This window comes from Rattus norvegicus, chromosome 16 (assembly GCF_036323735.1).
Source record: "Rattus norvegicus strain BN/NHsdMcwi chromosome 16, GRCr8, whole genome shotgun sequence".
NCBI classification, from domain to species: Eukaryota; Metazoa; Chordata; class Mammalia; order Rodentia; family Muridae; genus Rattus; species Rattus norvegicus.
The window spans coordinates 82,742,998-82,768,810 of NC_086034.1; the positions used below are offsets into that span (position 1 = coordinate 82,742,998).

Here is a 25,813-nt window from a genome sequence, read left to right on the forward strand (position 1 = left end):
GACAGTTATGATAGACTGAAAACACCAGGTGCAGGCTGGAAATAAATATTTACAAACCACACATCTGATAAGGAACTTTTATCTGGACTATTTAAAGAATTCTTGAAACAACGATTGGAAAAGCAAACATCTCAAACAGGAAGGAAGGAGGGAGGGAGGAGGAGATTTAAACATACACTTCAGCAGAGAAGATACTTGGATGGCGAAGGGCACACTAAACTCTAACCAAAACCATTAGTTATTAGGGAAGTGCGATTTTAACCAATAAGCTATCCCTGTGCACCTGCTAAGATGTCTAACACCTAACTGTGGTAAGCGATGCTGAACTCTGGAACTGGATTCTCCATGCACTGCTGGTGATGTGTGGAACAAGACGATCACTTTGGGAAAATGTTTTCCCTAATCTTTAAAGTTAAGTGAGTATCAGCCACGTGAACCAGCTATTCCGCTCTTGGGTGTTTTCCAGGGAGAAACTTGCATGGGCTGTTAAAATGGTTCGGATGTCAAGGCGTTCTAGCCAAGCCTAAGGATCTGAATTCAGTTCCTGGGAGCCACATAGTAGAAGAGAGAGATAGATTCCTACAGGTTACGCACGCACCCACGCACGCACGCACCCACGCACGCACGCACCCACGCACGCACGCACCCACGCACCCACGCACCCACGCACCCACGCACCCACGCACCCACGCACCCACGCACCCACGCACCCACGCACCCACGCACCCACGCACCCACGCACTGAAAAACCAAAATGTTTCAAAACCTTCCAGCTGCCTCTTCTGCAGCTGCCTGTGTGCTCCTTCAGCACAGACCTGGCGTCTCTTTTATGAAGTGGCAGCTGAGGAGACTCCGGTGCTCACCATGGCTGACAAGAAACTCGAGGAAGGAATCGAGACTGAGGGCAAGGGTCATATTAATTTGGAGGTGGTGGGGCAGCGTGGTTCCGTGGGGCAGTCGAAGGTTAGGAGGCAGACAGCACGTAGTATAACTCATGAAAACCCACTAATGAGGTTTTGTCAACGAGGCCGATCAGATTCCGATGTGATGGGCAACCAGTCAATGAAACAGACAAGCCTGCGGAGTTGGAAATGGGGGATGAGGGGATGATTGGGGTGTTCCAGCAGCAGACAGGAGGCGTCTACTGGAAAAGGGAACCTGTTACTTCCCTCCAGAATTTTGTTACAGACCAAATACCTCGAGGGATACGCGAGCCGCGAGAGTCACGAGAGCTCTCACTCTCAACTAGAAAGCTTAGATTTGGTCCTGCCACATCCTGGCTACTACAGCACAGTTTGCTCTATTCTTTATTTCCATGCCCCCATTCCTTTATGGCACCTAAAGTAGCTGGTGTGTGCACAAAAACATTGCTCTGGGTTTTTTCTTTTTTAAACTAAGTGGCCAATGTTGTTTTGGTTGACATCGGTTGGGGCTGGTCTGGGGTAAAGTACTGGTTCTGTGAAAGCATCCCCCTTTCTCCATTAGCGTCCCACCCATTCCATTCCTTATATCCCACTAAGTTATTTTCTCCTCATCGTTTTAACAAAAGAACCCAATTCCATAAAATTCTTGCGTCCCTTGTTCAGTGGGAGAGTTTTAATGTTTTTCATCTACCATCGTAAAACCAGGGACAACTTTATAACTTTTTGGAACATAGTTGTTACATGCAGTCTTTTTTTTTTTTCTTTTTTTTCTTTTTTTTCGGAGCTGGGGACCGAACCCAGGGCCTTGCGCTCGATAGGCAAGCGCTCTACCGCTGAGCTAAATCCCCAACCCCTACATGCAGTCTTTAAGTAGGGGTAAACTGCTCTTGGACAAAATGATCCTAGATAGCTTTCCCCTCAAGTCAAGCTTACTGTTTAAACAAAATTCTTATTAAAGTAAAAAAGAGAGTTCAAGAGAAATGAAAGCAGTTAGCATGTGATAGTTTGTGCATAAATGGTCCATACGTGTTTACAGCCTATTGTCTGATTTAAAAAAAAAAATTGGGGCTGGAGAGATGGCTCAGTGGTTAAGAGCACTGACTGCTTTTCCAGAGGTCCTGAGTTCAAATCCCAGCAACCAACATCTGTAATGTTGGCTCACAACCATCTGGAATAGTATCCTATGCCCTCTTCTGGTGTGTCTGAAGACAGCTACAGTGTACCCATACATAATAAATACATAAATCTGTAACAAAACAAAAACACAAAAACAAAAAAAAAACCCAACTCTCTAATGGCCATACAAGGGAATATACTGAGGAAAAATGAAAATATGCTGGTGGAAAGGCCAAGCAAAAAAAAAATGTGGTTAATATAGATTTGTTTTATATATGATGCTAGAAATTTTGAGTTAATCTGTAGAAGCAGAAGTTGTTTTCTAGACTATGGGAACTCAGGGGATGGGAGGGACATTGGGAAGGAAGAATTAGCAAAGGGGACAGGCACCCTTTAGATCAATGTTGTGTCACAGGTAAACACGCAGGCCTCAGGTATGTTGAAAACTATCTTACAGGCATTTCCTTATATAGATAAGGCTATCGAGCCACACACAGAAACCAAACTGAATATTTGTTTGTTCCCAGGACGACAACTTTTAAAGAAGAACAAGAGCTTCTCAGCTCAAATGGAGAAGTGGCCTTGGAGACCACGCAGAACTGGTTCTGTCTAGTTATCATGCTTCTACCCAACCTCCACAACCCACCCTAGCTTTCCTGACAAGAGAAGCAACCAGCTTTCCTTTTCACAGCCAGATTGTTAGTGACACAGTAGACAGCTCCGACCTCCTGCCCTGTGGGGCTGAGCCTCACCATTCCCATCTCAGGGTACATCAAATGTGAAACAGTCCCCGGGCTGCTTCTCACAGGTTTCCCACATCTGCCTTAGAAAGGGATTATTTGATTGTTTTGTTGGTTGGTTGTTTGTGCTGATGACTCGGTTACAGTGACCTCCATCCAGTCTTCCACTTCTCCCACACATTCGCTTCCTCCTCTCTCCGTTTCCTAAGTCAAACCCAGGAGGATGCACTTTACTAAACAGAAGGTCTAGATAATGTGAGGCATCTTTACTGGGTGCTCAGCTGAAAGAGTGCACTGGGAAGGGGGATAAGGGAGACGGAGGACCTAGACGACTCCATCTAGTTGAGGTGGTGCTGACTTTTCTCATCTGAGTCATAACCACACCGTAGGGAGAGGTGGCTCAGCGGTTAAGGGCACTGACTGCAGCACTGACTGCTCTTGCAGAGGTCCTGAGTTCAAATCCCAGCAACCACATGGTGGCTCACAACCATCCATAATGGGATCTGATGCCCTCTTCTGGTGTGTCTGAAGACAGCTACAGTGTACTTACATATAATAAATAAAAGCCAGAGAAGCCTGGAGGGGAGGGGGGCGTTCATGTAACTTGAGAAAGCATCTCTTCTCTGCACTTCCACAGGTGCAAAGGCAGCAGCTGCAGATGTGCAAACCACTTGACCTCCATGCCCATTCCTTAGACCCCCAGGAAATGGTGGCCTCTATTTGATTTACAGTGAGTGTTCATGAATAGCCAACCACACTTCTGAAACCAGCATTGGCTCTTAAGAAAGAGCAGAAAAGGGCTTGGGGATTCAGCTCAGTGGTAGAGTGCTTGCCTAGCAAGTGCAAGGGCCTGGGTTCGGTCCCCAGCTCTGAAAAATAGAAAAGGAAAAAAAAAAGAGCAGAAAATTAATACAGCCAATATTGTTCCCAAGTGCATGGTGTTTGTAGGCCTGGGGCAGCCTTAGGAAATTTGGGGTGCTCTCTGGCTTCTGAAGCTTTTGGCTTGGTTTCCTGGGAGTGCCATGATTCTGGTTTGGAAGCAGGCACAGATGGCTTATCCAACTTTTAATTCCCTTTCAAGACTATTCCCATGGCATTCAGTTCTCTGAAATTAACATATTTGTTAGCCCCACCTTCAAACGAATGACCCTAAAGAAGAATTCCACCAGTTATGACCTTGTTTGCTCCCAAGAATCTGGGTTGCACTCACCCAGAACAGGGGGTGACTCCTTATCCTTTTCTGTCAAAATGTTGAGGTGAGGATGTCTCGGGAGCAGTTCCCCTATTGGGGTTTAGCTGGCTGCTGCATATCTGCATCCTGCGATTGGTCTGCAAGGTGTGTGTGTGTGTGTGTGTGTGTGTGTGTGTGTGTGTGTGTGTGTGTGTGTTTGCCTATGACTTTGCAAAGAATTCTGAGACAGGAGCCAGGAAGTTTTGGTACTGGGAAGCACACAATGCAGCTTTCAGGCTCTGGTGTGGAAATCAGATTTCAGAGGGAATAACATCTTGCACTGTGGACCTCCATGCCACTGGGTGTGGCCTCAGTTATTGTTTCCTTAGTGGATGTCACATCTTTTTTAAACTGCGCCCAAGACTGAAGATTCCAAAAACGATGTCTGCAGAGGAGGGTAGAAAACAGTCAACTTGTATCTGGGAAGGATGCCAGATCTTGTTCTCCTTTCATTTTACCGCATTCTAGGTCATGATGGCAGTGAAATTTTGAAGATACTAGAGTCGAACCAGCCAGCCAGCCAGCCTTGCCTCACTCAACTCGGCCCCGCCCCAAAGGCCCCGCCCCACTCGGCCTAGGCCCCGCCCCGCCTGCCCCACGCCCCGCCTTCGCCCGCTGCCTCCTCCACGGCCCAGAACCGCAGCGAGCGCCGGGTGCGGCGCTGCCGCCGCCGAGATGTGACCTTCACCGCCGCTTGGCCAGAATGACCGGAGCCCGTGTCCCGCGGCGTCCGCGGTTCGCTTCAGTTTCTCGGGTGCTTTGACCGCACGCTCCCGGGCTCCCGGCCCGGGCCTCGCCATGCCGCCACCGCCCGGGCCCACCGCCGCCCTGGGCACTGCGCTTCTGCTGCTCCTGCTGGCCTCCGAGTCTTCGCACAGTGAGTACCGCAGGGGCCCCAAACCCCACCACCCCCTAGTGTGGGCTCCAGGCCTGCACCCCGGCACAGCATCCTCGTGCCGGGTACCCCAGACACCCTGGCATCCTGGACCCGGCCCTCTAGGCACCACGGACCCGGAGCATCCCAGACACACAGGCATCATGGTCCTCGGAATCCCCGACCCCAGCATTCCAGCCCCGAGTGGGTACAGGTTGACTGCACACCCTTCTTTCTGCAGCTGTGCTGTTGCGGGCGCGTGAGGCGGCGCAGTTCCTGCGGCCCAGGCAGCGCCGCGCCTACCAAGTCTTCGAGGAGGCCAAGCAGGGCCACCTGGAACGGGAGTGCGTGGAGGAGGTGTGCAGCAAGGAGGAGGCTAGAGAGGTGTTCGAGAACGACCCCGAGACGGTGAGCGGGCGCCAAGGTCTCGGGGTGGGGCCTGTGCGTCCCAGAACACATACTTTTGGGTGTCACAAATTCCGACTTCCACCCTGTGCAGGTCCAGAGACACGGGGACTGTGGAATCCCAAACATCCCTTTCCGGAGGTTTAAGGGTCCTGGTGTGGACCGCGCCACCACGCGCACCCCAGAACTCGTAGACACCGAGCCTTGTTCCCACCCCCTTGCACTTCTCCATTCTTGAGCCCCGGTTCCTCAGACGACCCCCCAGGTCCTCTGCTTTTCAGGAGCGGAAGGCGTGCCCTAGAGTGGGATCCGCTGAGATCCCTTCAGTAGAGTCTGAAGGAAGCCCTTCCGAGGACTTGTTTCAACTAAACCTTCCCCTACCCCAGAAAAGAAAGCACCAGTGGGGGTGGGAGTGGGGATGGGGGATCCGTAGTGATTTGAAACTCAAAGCCTTCCTAAGGTTGCTAGTCCCTAAATTGGATTGGAGGTGAGGGGTGGGGCTCCCCTTTGGTCTTCTCCGGAGGGACCCAGGGTTTTCCAGAAAGAGGAATTGAAAGGTCTCGCGGCTGGAATTGCTTGCAGCAGCAGGTCCAAAAATACGACGGCTGGAATTGTGTAGAGAACATGCTATACGGGCGGGCGGAGAGCAACGTGAGGAAGGGCCGGCACCTGCCTCTGCAAGGGCTGTTCCGGCCCAGGACAAACTTCTATTAATAATGTCCTTGGGGAACGGAGCAGGCATACAGCCAACTGCAGCCAGCAGCCTATGTATGCCCAGGACTCTCCACAGAAGGTACATGTGGGGGCCGAGTGGATTCATGGGGGAACACACTCCAGCTTAGGGCATGCCTGAGGTTAAGAGCTGGACTAGCACACAAGCCTCCACAGTGATGCTGAGGCCCCCTGTCACCTGCCAAATCGGTATGGTTTCACAATTTTGGGTTCCGCTGGCATTTTCCTTTCAAAGAATTCTTCTGGGATGAAGTAAGGATCACGTGACTCGAGGATGGATCTGTGTGAGCCATTCGGGCCTTAGCTTTGACTTGTGCCTAATTGGCTGACTGGACAATTCCTTTCAAAGCTGCTTTTCTGATACCGGTGCTGCAGCTGCTGAATGTCACCATAGCTGCTTTGGCACCGTTACCCAGTGTGGAAGCCAAGACCAGGTGACAAGCTGTGCCCTATCCCCCCAACCCCTCCCGCCACTTCCCCCCCCCCACCGCCTCCCTTCCCTGCCACTCCCCCTCTCCCCCAACCACCCTCCCCCACCATGGTGCTGCCCCAGGCATCAACAGCAGTACAGGGGCAGATGGCTGATCTTTTTATACCCTTGCTGCCGCTTCCCTATTTTGACGATGACTCCTCTCGACCCAATGAGTTCAGCTATTGACATTCTAGGGCAAGTCCCAGCCCTTGGTCACCTGGGCTGTGGACTTAGGTGACTGGTTCCGTGTGTTACAACTCCACCCTCCCGTGAAGCGTTCTGGTTCTGCCGTTCAGTGTGGACAGGGCTTGTGGTGACAGGAGTTGAGAGCAGCAAGGCCACCACCCAGCCGTGGAGTCCCGCCCCTCTGCAGCCTGCCTGCCAGAGCGGACAGGCCCAAGCTGGCCCCTTCTGGCTGCCTGGACTGGGGAGCTGCTCTTCTTTGAGTCAAGTCCCCTCTGGTTTTAATTGCTTGTGCGCTTTCATTATAATTTTATTTGCGAAAGCGTGAAGTGAAGACATGAAAAAAAAAGGGTGATGTCCTCAGGACCCCCCACCTCCTTCAGGCCGTGGGAGACTTTCCCTTTTCTGTCAGCATTTGGGTGAAACTCTAGGCTATAATGCTTGAAAGGGCAGTCCCCTCTGGTCCTGTCACAGCCTGTCTCCTTCAGGACTTGGCAGACACCTGTTCCCACCACAGCTATCTAGAACTGTCTTCTCTGCAACCCCTACACCCCAACACATGGATTTTCCTCTCATGAGTCAGCTTGAATGCCTGTGCCTCTGGCCTGCAGTGTGGAAACTGTTAGCCCTGGCGTCCAGCCTGCACCTCACCCCCTCACAGAATTCCAAATCAAGGCTCTTTCCTTGCTGCTACCACCTTGATCTGGCCGCTAGTCGCTTTTCTCCTGTTCCCACGGCCTTGTGGGATACTGGGCAAGCCTCAGGAAAGGGTGGTGCCAAGACATGCTCTGGAGTCCTGGTGTTCCTTTGCAAGGACCTATGACTGGAGTCTCCCCTACTTTGTACCCCCGGGGAGCCCTAAGACCTGCGCCAGTGGACGGTGCAAGCACGGGTCACCTTCATAGCCTCAGAAGGAAGAGTGGGAAGAGAGTTACCGTCCAATCCAAAGTGCTAACTCAGTGTTCCTGGCTTTAAAATGTAGCTCATTTCTAGTGTTGAAGGAGGTCCGTGAGACGTCTTGACAGGGGGGCGGGGCTTGGGCTTACCTGTCCCGTTGTTTGTGACAGTGAGATGCTGTGGTCTGCAGATCACCTACCAAGCCAGATTCTCACAATGGTCTTAGGGAATCCTTACCGGGCCAGGCAGGATCCACACAGAGAAGCAGAGAGATGCGGTCAGCGCACACTGACTGAGAAAAGGAAGAAGAGGTCCGGTGGCTTCAGCGTTGTCTTTGGAGTGAAGGAGGACTGTGCATGGGGGTATGAGGTATACAGAGTTAAGCAAGGATCAAGTGTGGTCCGGCTGATGCTGTCTCAGTTCTGGTTCCGCAAAGTAGTTAGAAGGGGTTTTACTCCTTGAGGGGACGAGGGGGTCCTTGAGCGTGCAGGTTCCTTCATAATACCTATTCTCAGTGATCTCTAAGACTCTGTTGTCCCTTGAGACCATCGACTTCTCTTAGGGATCTGGGACAAGACAAAAATGTTAACAGATCCTTCGTATCCGCTCGCTTATCTTTGTGTGGTCAACCTTGCAGGGGGAGGAGATGACTATGTATCTGGTTTATGTAGACAGTGCTCGAGGGTTTAGCATGGTGGCCTAAAAGAAAGCACACAGGCCCAGAATGAAAGTGGAGATGCCAAGCCTTCAAGTCCTCTTGTGGGCCTGAATGTGAGGAGTCAGTGTGGTTTTAGTGAAAGCTCTCGGTACTTGTTAAAATCCCTGTGCTGTGTTCCCTGTTGTGTATTTATGGTGCTGGAGTAAACCAGTCAGCCTCCTGTGGCTCCGAGTGGTGTCCCAGCTGACACACACCTGCACACCCGTGGTTCTTACCTCTGCTATTCATTTGCAGGGCCCTCAGGGAAGGGGTGAGAGTGTGGACCTGCCTTTCATGCTGGGTGGGCCTAGACTGGAAACAGGCCGACTCCCACGTGATGAACCATGAGGTTGTTTTGTTTTGTTTTCTCACTGTGTCTGGGAAGAGTCTGGCTCTGTTCAGTTAGCATTTCTTCTGACATTGGGACGGTCTAGACCTGGCCTGGGCCCTCCAGTGAGTGAGAGGAGGGCTCCTCACCGACACTGGTAGCCTCTTACTGACTTTCTCCAGGGAGGAAATGCAGGATCCCTCCACCCACATTCCTCAGTGGCGGCTCCCCTACGGTGGCAGCCCTGGCCACTTCTAATCTCTCTGTCCCTTCTGTCCCCCACAGCCTCTCTGTTATCTGGTTTCCCTTTTTATTGTTACTGTCCCTTCCGGGCACTTCCTTCTCACTGGCCGGGTTCCCTGTTCCAGTGGCTAATTCTGAGAGGCCCTGAGGTTGTAGCTCTGCCCCAGGTGATGTCCTTGCCTCTAGAGATCCCTAATCAAGAAGTTAATCCCAGCTGGAGCCTCTGCCCATACGTTGAACCTTACTTACCCACAGGGAGGAAAACCTCAGGCCTGATTGCTGATTGGCACCTTCTTTTTAAAATTTAAGATGCGGGGCTGGAGAGATGGCTCAGTGGTTAGGAACACTGACTGCTCTTCCAGAGATCCTGAGTTCAAATCCCAGCACACAGTGGCTCACAACCTTGTGTAATGAGATCTGATCCCTTCTTCTGGTTCGTCTGAAGACAGCTACAGTGTACTTATATGTAAATAAATCTTTTTAAAATTTTAAGATGCAAAATGCAGTATGGCAAGATGCACAGTGGGTTGTCTGGCTTCAAGGATCAATCCTCTAGGAGCTGAGAACCCCTCTGCCTGCCTCCCTTCCTGTTTTTCAGCTCTGGGTAGCTCTAATTCATTATCCCTGCCTGCCCCCAGACCTCTACTGCTGCTGTTGCTGCTGCTGCTGCTGCTGCTGCTGTTGCTGCTGCTGCTGCATGAATTCTCATGGATGGGACTTTGGGGCACTATTAGTTCTAAGGGTATGGGACCTAGGTGACCATGTTTAAACCACGTCATTTTTCCTGTGATGGTGGGCTCTCCAAGAACAGCTTGGGAAAGGTCAGTTCTGGGGCAGGTGAAACACCCCTCAATCCCCCTCCTACCCCATTTCCTCTTAGAATATGAGACAACAGGACAAAGGCCCAGCGTGGGGAGGGAGAGTAAAGGAAGAGGTGTCTTAGCAGGAAAGAGACCTTCTGAGACGTGGAATTTGGACTCTTGGCAGAGAAGGGACATCTAGGTGAAATACTCTGCCTAGGCACACACCTCCAACACATGTGCACATATTCACACACATAAGCACACATTCATGTGCCTGCATAGACACACACGTACCCACACATACACACATAAGCACACACTCATACCCTCTCTCTTGACTCGTCTCGGAGTTCTCCCTCTCAAGTTTCCTTTCCCCTCTGTCTTCCCAATTTCTTCATGGCTTTGGCCACCACAGGCCTTGGAGGGTAGGGTACTGCTGTCCAGGGTCACCAAGCGATGGTCAAACTGCCTGTCACTCTTCTGAGCTGGCCTGGCATAGGCTGGAGTCTGGCTAATGGGTCAGGAGACAGGGCTAGCCACCTAGGGAACTGGAGGTGAGCCTGGGAGGAGACAGGCCCTCTGGTTCTATGGGCACTAGCTATGGATGCTATGGAGGCTGTGATGCTATAGGTGACACTGCCAGGAGGCTACAGGGGCCAAGATGTTTGGGGAATATTCTTAAAGAAATAGGTAACGTGAAGGGCTCCAGAACTAGAGCTCCAAACTCAACAAACCAAACCAGCCCAGCTTACTCACCCAATGGCCCTCGGCCAGGTTCACGCTTCCCTGATGCGTAAGGGCTACTAGCCGAGCTCAGATGACAGCTGCAATGGCTTCTGCCACGCGGAGCTCCTGTCTGAGGCTCAGAGACGGGCGTTGGAAGCCTTTATCTACTGACAATCACACTGTGCTGACCCTTCACTGCACGTGCTTTGGGCTTGACGTTGACAATATAAAGTGTGGGGGTTTTGTTTTGTTTTGTTTTGTTTGTTTGGGGTTTTGGGTTTGGGGTTTGTTTTGTTTTTTGTTTTTGTGTTTTCAAGGGGTTTTTTCTAGGTCATGCAATACAGCTGCCTAGTCCTGTACTCAGGAATCAGGTGACTTCACCAAAACCTCCCCATTGAATTTTTAAAATACAGGTGAGGGGCAGGTACAGGATAGAAGGAGGCCTGTCATTGGAGGAGAAGGAAGGATGGGTGGGAGAGAAGTTTGAAGGAAGAGGAGGAGACTGGAATGAAAAGGAAGGGAGACAGGAGGGAGAGAGAGAAGCCGTGGCAGGACAATGGAGGCTGACTTGTGAAGATCTCGCTCTGTGTATTTACAGGTTGTTATTGATGTTCTTAAGGGATGGATGGTACCAGGCTTTGTATGTTTAAGTGGGCAATTATATCTTAACAATTGGATCTAAAAAAAAAAAAAAAGAGTATACCAGGACCTACCCGGATTCTACTTTAGTGTTGATGCCCACAGCAATGAAATACACGTTACCATGTGACCCCTCAAGCCTGCCGTAGACCGAGCACACTTCTGGAGGCAGGCTCTACACTCGAGGGCTCTGTCCTCTGAGGGGAGCAGGCATCAGCCTTCTACCTCCCGGAGCAATTTGCTCTTCACGGATGGTCACAGTCTGACAGAACCACTTCAGGGCAACACCACTTGTTGCAGAATCGCTTAGCTCTTCTACCTTTAGAAGCTCGGGGGGGGGGGATCCCCCAGAATTTGAAAGCTCTCCCTTGCAACTCTGCCTTCCTGTCCATGCTTAGAATGTCCCCCGAACTCAGGTGAACGGTGCTGTTTACATCGTCACACTGTCTCCGCTCGCAGAGCCGGTGAGGTAGAGCAGGGCTTCACTCCACGCCGAGCGTCCGATGCTGAGTTCTTTGGAAGGGCGCACTCCATGAAGCCTCTTTGAAAGCAGCGTCCCAGATGTATGCCTCCGGACTGTGGGAGTCAGCATCCAAGGCACAGGGTATGGGTGTGAGCGCTGTGTAGGGCCCGATGCTGCTTGTGGTGGGCTTGTCTCCTGTGAGGCCCATGTGATGAGGAGAAGTCAAACATGACACTTAGAGCATGCGCCCCCAACAAGGATGCGTGTAACATGTTCCCCCAACTCTACAAAAAAAAAAAAAAAAAAAAAGTCAGACATAGGACTGAAAACCCAGATTTTAGTCCACTGCCTCGTTTCTGCTAGGCAGAGATGTCTCGGCCTCTAAGAGTCTGAGAGGACTTACAGGTGAGAATGGTGTTCCACAGCTGCTGGGCAGAGTAAACTAGAACCCTCCCGGTTGTGTGTCACCGGCTGGTGGTTCGGTTGTCCTTTCTGCGATTACAGAAAATGATGTCAGTTCACCCGCACCCCGCTTTGGGCTCAGATGTTTCTCTGTCTTGATCATGCATGTGTCCAACATTGTCCTCTTGTATGAATTTGGTTTGTCTTTGGAACATGACCTGCCTTCAGACGTAGTCTGGTCAGGCAGCCACTGAAGCTCTCCAGCTGCAGCCTGGCTGGTGAGGTCCTCCAAGGAGGCCAGGAAGAGGGAGTGAAAGCTGGAAGCCAAGGGCATAATCCTGCCTGGTGCTGTGCAGGGGGACAGGGAGATCAGTTCTGTGTCCCTCTCGGGAAGCTGCAGAGGCCACTGGGTCCTTCTGAGTTGGGTGTTAGAACTGCTGTATCCTTCCAGGAGAAACGTCGCCTTGCGCTGGCCTCGAGTCAGACCTACAGCTGTAGGACTGGAGTATGGGTAGTGCTCTGTTAGCTTTGGCCTTACCATGTGCATGGCTGTGAAAGGCTCTTCCTGGCCATGTAAACAACAAACACACGAACTCCTCCTCACACCCGCTGGCTGCATTCCCACACTTGGCTCTATGACATGAAGGGCATTTTGGTCATCTAAGTTCCTTCCGGATATTCTTTCTAAAACTGTAGGAGAGCACCCTATCACCCCCAGTCATGAGGACCTTCCTCCCCTAGGCTCCATCCCTGTTACCTCTGTTCTCATCCACATAGCCCCTCATCGGTGAGAGAGAGGTGAGAGAAGACAGAGATGTCTGTCACATTGCAGGTGAGGTAGGCACTCTGCTGGGAGTCTGTGGCATTGGCCTGTCTGGCTGCCTATTGCTTGCAACATTCCCGAACGGGCTTCTAGTCATCTGGTCATTGGCCACGAACAGCCAGAGGGCTTGTGTACACTGTACAGTGTGGGGATACAGACCCGGAAAGAGCTCTTGGGAACCAGTGCCTCAACCAGAAAATTTGTCTTACTAAGATATTGTATGAAAACTAATGTCAGGGAACATCTAAGGGTGACGAGAGCTGTGCTGGATGGCTCTACGTCAACTTGACTCAAGCTAGAGTCATCTGAGAGAAGGGACCCTCGATTAGGAAAATGCCTCCATGAGATCTCAAAAGCTTGTAGGGCATTTTCTTATTTAGTGATTTATGTGGGAGGACCCAACCCACTGTGTGTGGTGCCATCCCAGGGCAGGTCGCCCTGGGTTCTATAAGAAAGCAGGCTGAGCAGGCCATGAGGAGCAAGCCAGTAAGCAGCACCCCTCCATGTCCTCTGCATCAGCTCCTGTCTCCAGGTTCCTGCCCTGTTCGAGTTCCTGTCCTGACTTCCTTCAATGATGAATAGCGATATGGAAGTGTAAGCCAAATAAACCCTCTTCCTCCCCAACTTGCTTTTGGCCATGGTGTTTCATCACCATCAATAGAAACCCTGACTAAGACGGAAATTGGTACCAGGATAGTAGGGTATCGCCATGACATACCTGACCATGTGTTTTGTGGAGGAGCGTGAAAGGACTTTGGAACTTTGGATTAGAAAAGCTTTTGCGTGTTGAGGCTCGGCGAGTTGTTCTGTGGGACCTTGGAAGATAAGACTGTCGTTCACAGTGCGGACAACAGAGACCTGGCTTGTGAAGTTTCAGGGGGCATTTTAAAGGCTCCACTGGGGCCATCCGTTATTTTGAATTAGATTCCGTGGTTCTGGTTAGCTGGGGCAGAAGAACCAGCTGTGATAACAAGAGGCCAAAACCACTGCCGTGAGACCTTTGCATTGCTGGGATACTCTCTTGATGCTGGCACTGAGAAACCAACAGGGATTGAGCAGAAAGCAGCGTCGTTGAGGTGAAATCTTCTGGAAAGTGTTTTCCTCAGAGTCAACACGCAGAAGCTTTGTTCCAGACCTGGCCAAGTTTGTGCCTCGTGCAACTGACCTTGGCAGTATAAGTGGAAACAGGTGGCACTGGTTTTTGAAGGCGTTGAAGGGGTCATGGGGAGCAGCTGAGGCTTGGCAATGTGTGGTAGAGTTGATATTTCTGAAGAGAGCACAGGAGAGGCTGTCGGAGATAATGTAGCCCAGTTGCAGAGGAAGACCCAGCATTTGGGAGATGCCAGTACCCTGGGATGACCACCAAGGACAGCAGCAGCGGTGGCGTGCAGCCAGCCGGAGCCTAGACAATCTGTATGCATCACAAAGGCAGAGCCAGAGAAGTAATCTAAGCTCCTTGGAGGAGCCCACAGTTGAGAAATTTCAAACGATTCTGTATTTTTAAGAGTCTGGATATCTTAAAGGGACTGAACTTGTAATAGCTTTGAATTTGTGAATGCTGTGGGACTTTTAAAGCTACTGATGTGTTAGTGTGAGATCTTGGGGGATGAATGAGACGGGAAAGGTTGAGACTCAATGGGACGTGTTTGTGTGTCAGGTTGACAAGGGGTCAATCGTGCTGAATAGTTTTATGTCAACTTACATAAAGTCATCCAAAGGGAGAGACCTTCAAATTAAGAAAATGCCTCCTATAAGATGGGATTGTAGGCAGGCCTAGTGCGTTTTCTTAATTAGTGATCCATGGTGAAGGGCCCAGCCCATTGTGGGTGGTACCTTCCCTGGGCTGGTGGTTGTGGGTGCTATAAGAGAGTAGGTTGAACAAGCCAGAGGGAGCAAATCAACAAACAACACCCACCATAGCCTCTGCATCCACTCCTGCCTCCAGGTTCCTGTCCTGTTTACGTTCCTGTCCCGCCTTCCTTTGGTGGTGAACAGTTATATGGACCTGTAAGCCAAAAAGTCCCTTTCCTCCCCAACTTGCTTTTGGTCATGGTGTTTTATCACAGCAATGGAAACCCTGAGACAAGAACTCTCTCTCCTTGGACTGAAACTCCTACCTGGACTGAGATATCCTTCTACATACATTTTCTCAGAAAACGTGTGGAGAGGTTCCCTCTAATTGGGTCTAGGTGACACCGATTTGCCTCTTCAAGAAGGTGACTGACTACACAGTCACGCTCTGCAATCATCCTGCAGAGGCTGAGTCAGCAGAGGCCTCTGATTCCTAGGCTTTTCTCTGTGACGTCCTTTCTGAGCCCTACCTTTGGGGGAGCTACAGTGCATGACTTTTTCTCTGTGTGCTTGTCTCCAGGCTTGATTAGCCAGTGATAGTCCTTCTCAAGAGGCCTCATGCAGTACTGGTTAACCATTGCCTTTCTTCTCTTTCCACAGGACTATTTCTATCCAAGATATCAAGGTAAGTTAAAGTTACTGTAGTGGTTTTGTTGCCAAACACACAGAATGCCTGTTTCATGCTGGGGAAATCCCATCACCGTGTTACTCCTGGGAGAAGGGAGCTAGGAGGTCAGAGCTGTCAACAATACTTGGGTTGAACACGAGTGTGGTTTTTATACCATCGTTTCATTCCAAGTTGCCTGGGCCTCAGACTAATGCTGCTGTTTTGCAGATCTCTTTGGTTGATTCTTCCAGGCCCTGCCCACATCTGGAAGTATGGTTAATCAAGTGCCCTCCAACTTACTGGTCTCAGGACTCTGCACTTCTGACATTATTGAAGACATCCCCCCCCCAAACACACACACACACACACACACACACACACCAAAAAAATAGCTTGGCTTGTATGTTGTGTGTTTATCAACATCTGCTCTATTATTGGTTTAAACTTAGAACCTTGCAAAAGGTTTTTTCACAGCTTGTTGAACAGGATCATACACACTCGCTCAGCCACAGGAGCAGGGACACGGTGGCAAGGAAAGTATCATACACTCCTTTATTTGCTTGTTTATTTCTCTATGTGGTTTCTCTGCATAGCCCTTGGCTGTCGTAGAACTCATTCTGCAGACCAGGCTGGCCTCACACTCAACAATCCTCCTGCCTCTGCCTCCCAAGCGCTGGGATTAAAGAAAGGCGTTTGTTACCCTGCTCTAATATGCTCTTGTAGGAGAGGCAAACCGAAGTAGGAGTCTAGTCTGGAGGACAGTCACTGTGCTTCCTTAAGAAGCTCCAAATTCCTCTCTGAGCACTGTTTGTTTGATGGACGCCCAAAGCACTTGGATGTGTATTGCTTGTGAGAAGAGTGTATTCTTGGTCTTCAGACTTCTCACCAAACACTTGCATAAGATACTGGCCTTCTGTTCTACAGGAAGCTGCTTATAATCTGTCTGGCAACAGCACAGGAGACCAGCGCCTAGCCTGCTGTGACTCTCCCGTCTTGGGTACCAGAATCTTGACAAGAGAATAAAGAAGTGTCTGACACACACACAGCCAAGCTGGGATGCACGGAGTTCTCTAAGACACAGACTACAACCCAGAGCCTCGGTGTATTTATTAGATATAACACAGGGGAGAGACTGGCTAGTCTCAGTAGGAAGTCTCTGTAGATATCAGGCTGTACATACAGAAGGAAGAAACCACAGTTGCTGGTCTTTACGTGCACCGATCCATCATCCGTGAACACTCATTTTCAGAACCCCAAGAAAGCGTCACCATTCCTCTTGATAATGGGCGATGGCTTTACCAGTTTCCCATGGGTCAGTTGGCCTTGCAGTCATCAGAGATCCCATGTCACAATACACATTCATTCAGGGTGTCCTCTGAGGCCCTGCACCAGCCCAAAAGCTTTGGGCCATCTCCAGTGCCAAAGCAGAGGGAGCTAGTCCACCTACACATGCGTGTGTGATGCACACTGTCTTCCCACACGCGGACATTCAACAGTGGCCTACTGATGGGTCAGACAGAATGGCTGAGCACCGGTATACACAGCCATCATGTGTTGTGTGTGTTCTAATGTCGTGCTCCTGGCTCCCCTTGAAGAACACATGTGTGCCAGGTCTAGTACCCTGCAGGCTTAAGGTGCCTTACGAGTGCTTCTGCCTTCAGAGTAAGAACAGTATCCTTAGTCTGGCCTGGACCATTGCCAGCTTGAAGTTCGGCTTTGGCCACAATCACACTTGCACCGCAGCTCTTGATGGTCTATGTGATGGGAGAGTCCAGCACTCATCGGTTCTGGACTCAGGTGCTCTATACTGACGGGCAGACCACACACTCTCTGGAGATCCACGGTGTCTGGGTGAAAAGAAACTGTGTCCTCTGGCCCTGACTCGGACGCTTGCTCCACCCCAGGGACGAAAAGAGTGACTGTGCTGTCTGTTTCTTGCAGAGTGCATGAGGAAATATGGCCGGCCCGAAGATAAAAACCCAAATTTCGCCACCTGTGTTAAGAGTAAGTGTGCCCTCCTGCCTCCCTCGAAGCACATCCTGGGTAGCTAGGGCTCAGTTATACTTGGGGTTAAAGCCACTAAGGGAGAAGCCGTCAGATCCTCCCAAGTCAGCTTCTTGCACTTTTAACTTCCTTTTTAAGAAAGTAAGCGCATCTTGGTTTTGCTTTTAGTGAGCAGTAAATGTACATGTAATTGGGGATTAAATAGTCCGTAGGGTATGAAGTGTATCCCCTACCACGTGTCATGTGGGCAAGACCCTCTTTCAGCTCTCTGCCTGCACCTAGGATGTGGCTTTTGCATACCTGTGTCACCCTGTCCTCAGCTACCCCCTGATTGGAGTCCTTCCAGGGCAAGTACAGTCACATCCCCCATCAGATGTCGGCTGCCTTACTTCAGTTTAAGACAAGGCGGTTGACCAGCTTTGGGGGCTTGCTTCTGTTATCACCAGCTAGAATGATGTCCTATGCATCCGTTCAGTTCTGGTTCCTAAGAGAGGGTCAGTCAGACACAACGTTTTTAATTAACTTATTTATTTACTTATTCACTTTACATCCCGCTCACTGTTTCCACTCCCGGTAAACCCCTCCCACAATCCCCCCCGCCCTCTCCAGGATGGTCATTTCTTTCCTTACACTTTCTAATTCATTGGTCCATATGAAATTATCGTCACCTTTGCCCCCAGTGCTCTGAGAGGTTATTCTATTACTCTGGGTGGTGGCTAGGATTGTGGTTTCAGACCACCTCTTAAGATGTTTTGGATTGCAACGACACCCTCTGGTGGGTGGGGGGACCTGATTATTTCTGCTCCTTTGGTGGGAGGTGGCCTGGAAGAGCCTGTTCCTGAGCTAAAGAGAGGTGAAAACCTCCTGTGTCTGCTGGTGCCAGATTCGTTAAATTCGTTTGCCAGATGCCTTGCCGGATCAGGGCTAAGGCAACGCTGCCTCCTGCCTGTCTCTGCTCATCACAGGTCCCATGAGCACCCACCTGGGCTGTCGTTGTCTATGCCCCTCCTGGAGGCTGTACAGAAGTGTCCCCATATCCTTCTGCTGAGGCATGGGAAGATAGGGCCAAGGCCAAGCCCCACCAACTCTGCAGGCTGCTACCCTTTGTACCTAGCTCCTCACCTTGCTGTCCACGGCATGTCAGAGCCCGAGTCCTCTGGTTACCTGTTTTTCGTTAAAAATTAAAGCAAAAGTTTTCGCAGGCCCCATTCTGGCATTTTCTAGAGAGCTTAGACTCGGCCCTAGGCAAACCTTGGTCATAGCAGGTCTTCTGGGAACCCATCACCTCACCTTGTGGGGACTGGTCACCATGCCAACAGCAACTAGAGTGACGGGGAGAAGCCACAGTCTAAGCACGGACTCTGCCCACCTGGTGCCCGGAAGAGCATTGGCTTCTGTTCTGTTCCTTTCTCATAAGCCATTCCTGGTTCCCCGCCACGTCCAATGGGATCCTCTGACAGACGACATCAGGTAGTGGTGGATGGGTCAGGCCACCAGGGTTTTCCAGGGGTCTGGGCACCTTCCTAGGCCCACAACAAATGGCCTGGATTGGACAGGATGGTTACCAGGTCCTAACTTGTCACCTGGTAAGCCAGCACACACATCACACTCCACCCACAGCCACACAGAGGACCCGGGTAGACTGTTAACGTAAGAATAGCAACTTTTGGGGGATTTAGCTCAGCGGTAGAGCGCTTGCCTAGCAAGCACAAGGCCCTGGGTTCGGTCCCCAGCTCCGAAAAAAAGAAAAAAAAAGAATAGCAACTTGCCTGTGGAAAGGTAAGAGGGCCCCCTCAGTGCCTGCAAAACAATGTCCACTCTTTCACCTCTCTTGGGATGTGTCTATGGAGAAGTTCTGGGCACCTGCCAAGGGTCAAACATTGGACTTGATAAATTTCCAACAGGAAAAGAAATGACATGTCATGGGTGGTATTTCTCTAGGGACAGAGGAACAAGGGTTTTTGGCATTGGCTCTGTGTTGGGCGACTCTCTTAAAAATAATATTAATCCATTGGAAGTTGGCACTGCATCATTCCCTCAGCCTAAGGACAGATTTTGCAATGGGTAGATGTGGCTTTCCTGGCCAAAGTGACCAGCCCTCATGCCAAACTTGCCAGTGTAAACTTCAGAAATACACTTAAGCCTCCAAGTAGACACTTTTGTTAGCTGAACACCACATCCTGGCTTCAGGTGGGCTCCCATAAGTCCACAGCAGTTGTGGAACAGCGGGGCCCTCCAGTCCTGACCCCTCACTTACAGGCGACTCTGACTTTATCCAGCCGTTATATGCTTAAGGAAAAATGACATTTTATAACGATCTGCCAGCAACCACTCTGAAGGAATAAAAACTAGCTGGGGACTCGCAGGCACGCTGTTGGCTGCAGTTTGTGCAGACCCAGCAGACTTGTGCAAGGGCCACAGGCGGGGGGGAAATAGATCGCAGAGCTTCCCCGAGAAGCCTAGACTTGCTTCCCAGGCCTGTCGTGGGCTCGGCACCCAGCCGGGCTGGCCCAGGACAAGTGAAGCCTGCCAGCAGTGAGGTTGACCTGAAAAACCTGGATGAGCTCTTGTGTGCATCCGGGAAGTCCAGAGGTTGGCCCCTAACTTATCTTACGCCTGGTGCTCCCCGTGACCCTGCTAGGCAGCAAGAACCTTCTCCTTCTGGAGTTTAGGTGTGGGGAGCAAGAGAGCACCTGTGGGGAGGGCCCCCAGGAATGGAGCAAACACTGGTGTGGGTGACCTGGAAGACTTCTGGCATCCTGCTAGGGTGACCTCCAGGAGACAGCGTTTCCAGTTCCCTCTGGCTTGGCCCAAAACTGTTCCCTGTAACTCAAGAAGGAACAAACTCTGGCTTCAGACCTACGTTGGCAGCGAGTAGGCTGCAAATGCCCAAGAGCTGACACCAAGAATTAAAGTCAGAGATGTGAACTGTCATGACTCTCAACATGGCTGCTCACCCACTGAAAGCGGAGGAAGAGCAAGTAAGCATCTCACAGCCACTTCCTCCAAGAGGGACAGCTCAGGCCCCCTCCTGGTCCTCTGCTTCCGGTCTCACCTTTTCAGCCCCAAATTCCCTGTTAGATGCCAGGTAGGGTGTAGCATCGCCTGTGATGAGGCCTGAGCTGATGGCAAAAGATACAAGTATGGCCATGCTCTAGGAGTGCTGGGTCACACGTGACTACCCGCCCTCTGCTGCAGGTCCAGCAGGGGCTTGGGTAGAAGGAGGGAAATGGGGTTGGTTACCCTCATCCAATCAGAGCTCTCCACGTCCTGTCTGGAGTCAGTCCCATTTCATATCTTCTACCTCTGAAACTCTAGAGCCACTCTTTGGTCAAGCAATAGGTAGGGCATACGGACATCAAGGAGAAGGAATCCGGAAACATTATGACGTTTAACAGTTGGCGTAATTCATCTGGGTGAAGGAATACCAGTCCAAGTGGGACACCAGTCTGGACACTGATAAGGCTAGGAAGTGGCACCCCTTGAGAGAGTCAAAGGAGCTGACACCCCATGTATTCCTAGACCCTCTAGGACAGCAGTTCTCAACTCATAGGTTCCCACCGCTTAGAGGTCAAATGACCCTCTCATGGGTCAGCTAAGACCACTGGAAAACTTAAGTATTTATATCGTGATTCGTAACAGAATCAAAATTACAGTTATAAAGTAGCAATGAAAATAATGTTGTGGTGGGGAAGGGGAAGGGTATCACCGTAACGTAAAGAGCTGTATTAGAGGGTCACGGCATGAGGAGGGTTGGAAACCATTGCTTTTGTACTATCCAGCTGTTGGTCGACAGGAGCCACCCCCATCCACGCATCCAGGAAGACTGTAGATCCTTCAGAAGGAGCAGGGCGAAAAGGGCCCGGGGTTCCTATCCTCTGGGTAATGCCCACATCTGCTCATCCTCTGAAAGGGTTCTTTGAGAACAGGATATAATAATGGCCCTCTGTCACTTCCCAACCTTGGGGTTGAAGCCCACGCTGAGTGTTCCTGCCCCCATGCAAGGCATGGCACAGGCTGTGTCTGGAGGTCTCAGCCATGCTCCCAAGGTACTCCACGGACGGCAGGGACATCAAACGACCATTTTTTTTTAAAGACATTTATTTATTATATATAAGTACACTGCCGCTGTCTTCAGACACACCAGAAGAGGGCATCAGGTCTCATTCCAGATGGTTGTGAGTCACCATGTGGCTGCTGGAAGTTGAACTCAGGACCTCTGGAAGAGCAGTCGGTGCTCTTAACCCCTGAGCCATCTCTCTGGCTCTCGAACGACCTTCTCACTGCAGGCTAGAAGCTAAGGACTGAAGCCGTGTGGCTCAGTCACCCCTGCGTCTCGTGCGACTGGACACTGCACGCCTGACACCATGCCTCGGTGCTGAGGTCCTATGTGTCTGGCAGTGGAGCCTTTGGCCTATGCAGTGGGCTCTACCAGTGCTGTGGAGAAAATGTGCCCAAGTCCTCCTAGGGGATCTTGGAGACCCATTTCCTGGGAGGCATAAGCCAGCAGTCCCTCTTTGCATAGTCCAGTGACAGTCAGCCCCTCCCAGTAGACACTGGAACTGGTCCCAGTGCCTTGAAGTTTCCCCACATTTGTTTCTCGTGGAGAGCCTCCATCACAGCTTAGCCCACTTTGGAACTCCTGGGAGCTCCGCTGGGGCCCCCACCAGAGGCTCTGAACACCTCCAACTATGTGGGGTGGTGGGGCTTTCAGAGATATCCTGAGTGGTTTTCTTTTCTGTATCCCCCAACTCAGACTTACCTGACCAATGCACCCCAAACCCCTGTGATAAGAAGGGCACTCAACTCTGCCAAGACCTCATGGGCAACTTCTTCTGCTTGTGCAAAGATGGCTGGGGAGGCCGGCTCTGTGACAAAGGTAAGTCCACACCTGAACCTCCATCTGTCCCACACTCTCTAGTCACACTCTACCCCTCCTACTCGTCACCCCCTAACCCAAGACTGGGAGACCAGCCATCCCTACAGTCTGTTCTGTGTCAGCATCCCTCTTGGGAGCCCATTGCAGGGCCAGCGTGGGATGGCGCTCGCCTGAAAATCTCCTGAATGCACCAGCGCCAAGGTTCATCCTCTAGAGTTGTCAGCTCCTAGAGAGTTGAGGCTCCAGAGAGCTCTTTGGGGACCACAATTGGAGTGAAGGAAAAACCACAGGGCTCTTAGTACCCCAGCTGATGGGCTCCACCTTGAGTTACTTGGGTTCAGGTGTGAGGTGTTAGGTAAAACTACAAACAAAACAGCAGAGTGTGCCAAGCTTTTCACTCAGGGCAGCCCTGCTGTGTGTCCACAAGTCGTCTGGATAGATCTGTTCAGGGTGCTAGACTAGGCTGTGTCTAGGTCTCATGTCTGCTGGGTACTAATTGGTGGGTCCATTTTGTCCTATACCAAGTCCCCTTGTGCACCTAGGGACCCTTAGAACCGAGCCTATAGCTCTCCCCACCAGCAGCAGTTCGTGTCTCTCTGACCCGCACACGGTCCGCCTTACTTCCCATGAGGCTAGCAGGGAAGTGCCCGGGTAGGAGGCCCTTACTCTTTCTTCATGTCCAGATGTCAACGAGTGTAGTCAGAAGAATGGGGGCTGCAGCCAGGTCTGCCATAACAAACCAGGAAGCTTCCAATGTGCCTGCCACAGTGGCTTCTCACTTCAATCAGACAACAAGAGCTGCCAAGGTAAGGCCCCAGCTGTACACTTAGACCCTTGCCTGTCTTCCTGTCCTGGGGAGGGGTGGTGGGGATGAGTGTCCTTTGGAGATGATCCAGTCCAGCCTCCTTGACATGATTCCCTAGACCTGAGAGCAAGGGCAAGAACTGGAGATGCCCATCCACACTAGTGCTTCCAAGGCACCCTCCAACCCACGGAGCCTGCAGACAGCCTGTGCAAATGACTTCAGGGAAAGGTTACAGGCCCCAGGGCTCCTGTGCACCTGCCATACCTCCCAGATCCTCCCAGCACAGAGTCCCTCTACCCTACCCCCAAGAACACAGATGGAGCCCCCCCACTGTGTGGCCCCACTCCATTCACTCCAGATCAGGGGGGCTGAGGACACCCAGAAAAGCATCTCCAGTGTCCATGTTTTATCCCTGAAATGATTTAGGGTATGGAGGAAAGACACCCCAACACAGATGGACCCAGGGTATCTGAGTCACTGAGACTCACTGGGACCCGACCATGACAACCTTTGTGGGTGGTCCAGATGGATGCAGGGGGTGGGGGAGAACCAGGGTTTGAACATAGGCATCATGAGACAAACGACTATTTCCCTCACCCAACTTGAAAAAAGAGAAGACTTTTTTTATTTTTATCGTGCGTGGAGCTCGCCCCTGACAACCCCGAAGATTATTCTTAGACGGTATGATCGTAGGGGAACTCTCGGTCACTGTGTCCCCCTATGAGTAATACGCAGGAGACGCATTTGGGAATAGATATCCCTACCCTCCACATCCTCCTTATTCAAGGTAACAGTGGTCTTCTCTTGTAGTTCCCGTCCCTGGCCTTGGCTAAGGGACGCAGTTCCCACACTTTAGTAGCAGGTTGAGGACACCTACCTTGCATTATGCATCCTGAGCAATGACGTCTTCCGTGTACCCAATGTGGGGTGAGCAGCATGTGGTCCCTAGGCCCACCATCGCTTGACACCCGCAGGGATGGCATTGTGCCTTCCTCCCATTCTCCACCCTTCTGTCTCGGGGCTGTTCTCCCCCTCACTCCCCCAGCCCCAGTGGCCACTGCAGCTGTCCAGGACCGACCTCAGCCTTGGCCTGGCTGGCTTTGCTTGCAGATATAGATGAATGCACAGACTCAGACACCTGTGGGGATGCGCGTTGCAAGAACCTTCCGGGCTCCTACTCCTGCCTCTGCGACAAGGGGTACACTTACAGCTCCAAGGAGAAGACCTGCCAAGGTATCCGTGCCACAGCCACCCAGGTTACTTCTTTATTTGATGCTTGGCCTGGGACACATGTTGGTCACTGTCTGAATGTAGACCACCATTGCTTCATTGGCGGCAATCACTGGTCACGTGTTCCAGGAAGTCATTGTACACGGGAGGGTTGGGAAAATGTCAGAACCTCCTCAGAGGGTCTGTGTACCTTCAATGGAGAGGACCCCTAAAGTGTGCCCTCTGCCTCACCCCCTTATCCAGCCCCATGTGTTCGTGCACACATGCACACAGACCATGCCCTCACACATGTATGTGTTCCAGTATAAACTCAAACGAGCACACACTCGTGTGTCTTTACCCTTCTCTAGCCTGCGGTAGACGAAGGGAAGACCCTGAGTTCTTGGTAGACTTGGGCTGCACCTTCAGTGAGTGGATGGGGAGTGACGGGGACCTGTGCTCATTTTGGAGGATCACCATGTCCCGAGGGCAGAGACTCTCCCTCCACAGTCACTGCTGTCTGGAAGCTGCAAGAGACTCCCTACGGGAGCTCTGGGGAAGGGCTGGACCCCCAGGGAAAGGAGCGTGGAGTTAAGAGCTCAAGGGAATCCTGACTCTGTACCGTTCTCCACAACCCACACAGACATCCTTGGTCCCTCCATGTTTGGGCTGGTCAGTGTGAACACAGTACTCAGACATCTTCAGTTCTTCATTTCTCTCTAGAAGGCAGGGACCTAAGACACAGGCCTCCGAGGTAACAGGCTGAACAATGGTGTCCACAGAGTCTCTAGGAGGAGCAAGTGGATTGCCCAGAGTGTTTGGCACCACCCCGTGCCTACCATGAGTCCCTCTGTTGGCAGATGTGGATGAGTGCCAGCAGGACCGTTGTGAGCAGACCTGTGTCAACTCCCCAGGCAGCTATACCTGCCACTGTAATGGGCGCGGGGGCCTAAAACTGTCCCCAGACATGGATACCTGTGAGGTAGGTGACCAACCATAGTCCCCACTAGATGACCTCTCGTGGAGCCCCAGTGCCCTGCTTTGTATAGGGCCCTTTGGTATTAATGGGTTATGGGAAGAAACTTTCTAGAGACATCATTGATTGAAAACTCCTATCAGCTCCACGGACCACACAGCTAGCCAAACCTCTTTTGTTGTGTTGATGAATTCTCCAGAGCAACTCCCTACTCTCAGCCACGCGGCCCGCTAAAGTGGAGTAGACGCAAGGTGTTATATGTTCATACCAGGATGTGTACACACACACACACACACACACACACACACACACACACACACACACACACCATTCAGGGCAGTTGTTCATTGATGGCATTTTCTGAAAGACTCTGGGTGACCAGGTACCATGATAACTTTGCAAGTCAGAGAGACCTAGGAAGCTGGAGAAGCATTTTTCAATTATGAGTCTGAAGTTCAAATCACAGAGCACCCTCTGAGGAGCTCCCTTTGCATGAAATAGGACCCTCCTATCCTAGGCTACAGGGCCAGGAGACCAGCACTTATGTGGTCCCTGCCGCAGGCTCCTTGCTGGCCAGTGTGGCAGTGCAAGACCATTGTGTCCCTCAGGCCCCTGGAAGCAAGCTCAGCCTAGTTTAATTCTGTCCTCTCTGTGGTCAGTGGGAATGTTTACAGCAGAAAGCAGGGGGGTTTCTTGAACCATAGCCTTCGAGGTCTCTGTGTTCTGTCCGTTTTGTAAGAGTATACTAGGAAGGAATTTTTATTGTCTCTGTGTCCTCTGTGTGA

The 25,813-nt window shown here is 51.2% G+C and overlaps 2 protein-coding genes and 1 pseudogene across 2 annotated transcripts in view; 2 read left to right on the forward strand and 1 right to left on the reverse strand.

The window, feature by feature from the left end:
- Positions 1-709: 709 nt before the first annotated feature.
- On the forward strand, positions 710-3,379 carry LOC134482529 (small ubiquitin-related modifier 2-like; annotated as a pseudogene).
- A 1,299-nt stretch (positions 3,380-4,678) lies between these two features.
- Gas6 (growth arrest specific 6) overlaps positions 4,679-25,813 on the forward strand; it is a 30,415-nt gene continuing 9,280 nt past the window's right edge. The window contains 8 exon segments of the mRNA NM_057100.2: positions 4,679-4,887; positions 5,126-5,292; positions 15,149-15,173; positions 17,097-17,159; positions 21,916-22,038; positions 22,722-22,844; positions 23,954-24,076; positions 24,913-25,034. Of these exon segments, the coding sequence (NP_476441.2) occupies positions 4,809-4,887; positions 5,126-5,292; positions 15,149-15,173; positions 17,097-17,159; positions 21,916-22,038; positions 22,722-22,844; positions 23,954-24,076; positions 24,913-25,034 (825 nt within the window). The 5' untranslated portion in view covers positions 4,679-4,808.
- Positions 16,239-25,813, reverse strand: part of Tmem255b (transmembrane protein 255B) — a 51,215-nt gene continuing 41,640 nt past the window's right edge. The window contains exon 9 of the mRNA XM_063275259.1: positions 16,239-19,022. Within this exon, the coding sequence (XP_063131329.1) occupies positions 19,002-19,022 (21 nt within the window). The 3' untranslated portion in view covers positions 16,239-19,001. The remainder of the gene's footprint in view (positions 19,023-25,813) is intronic.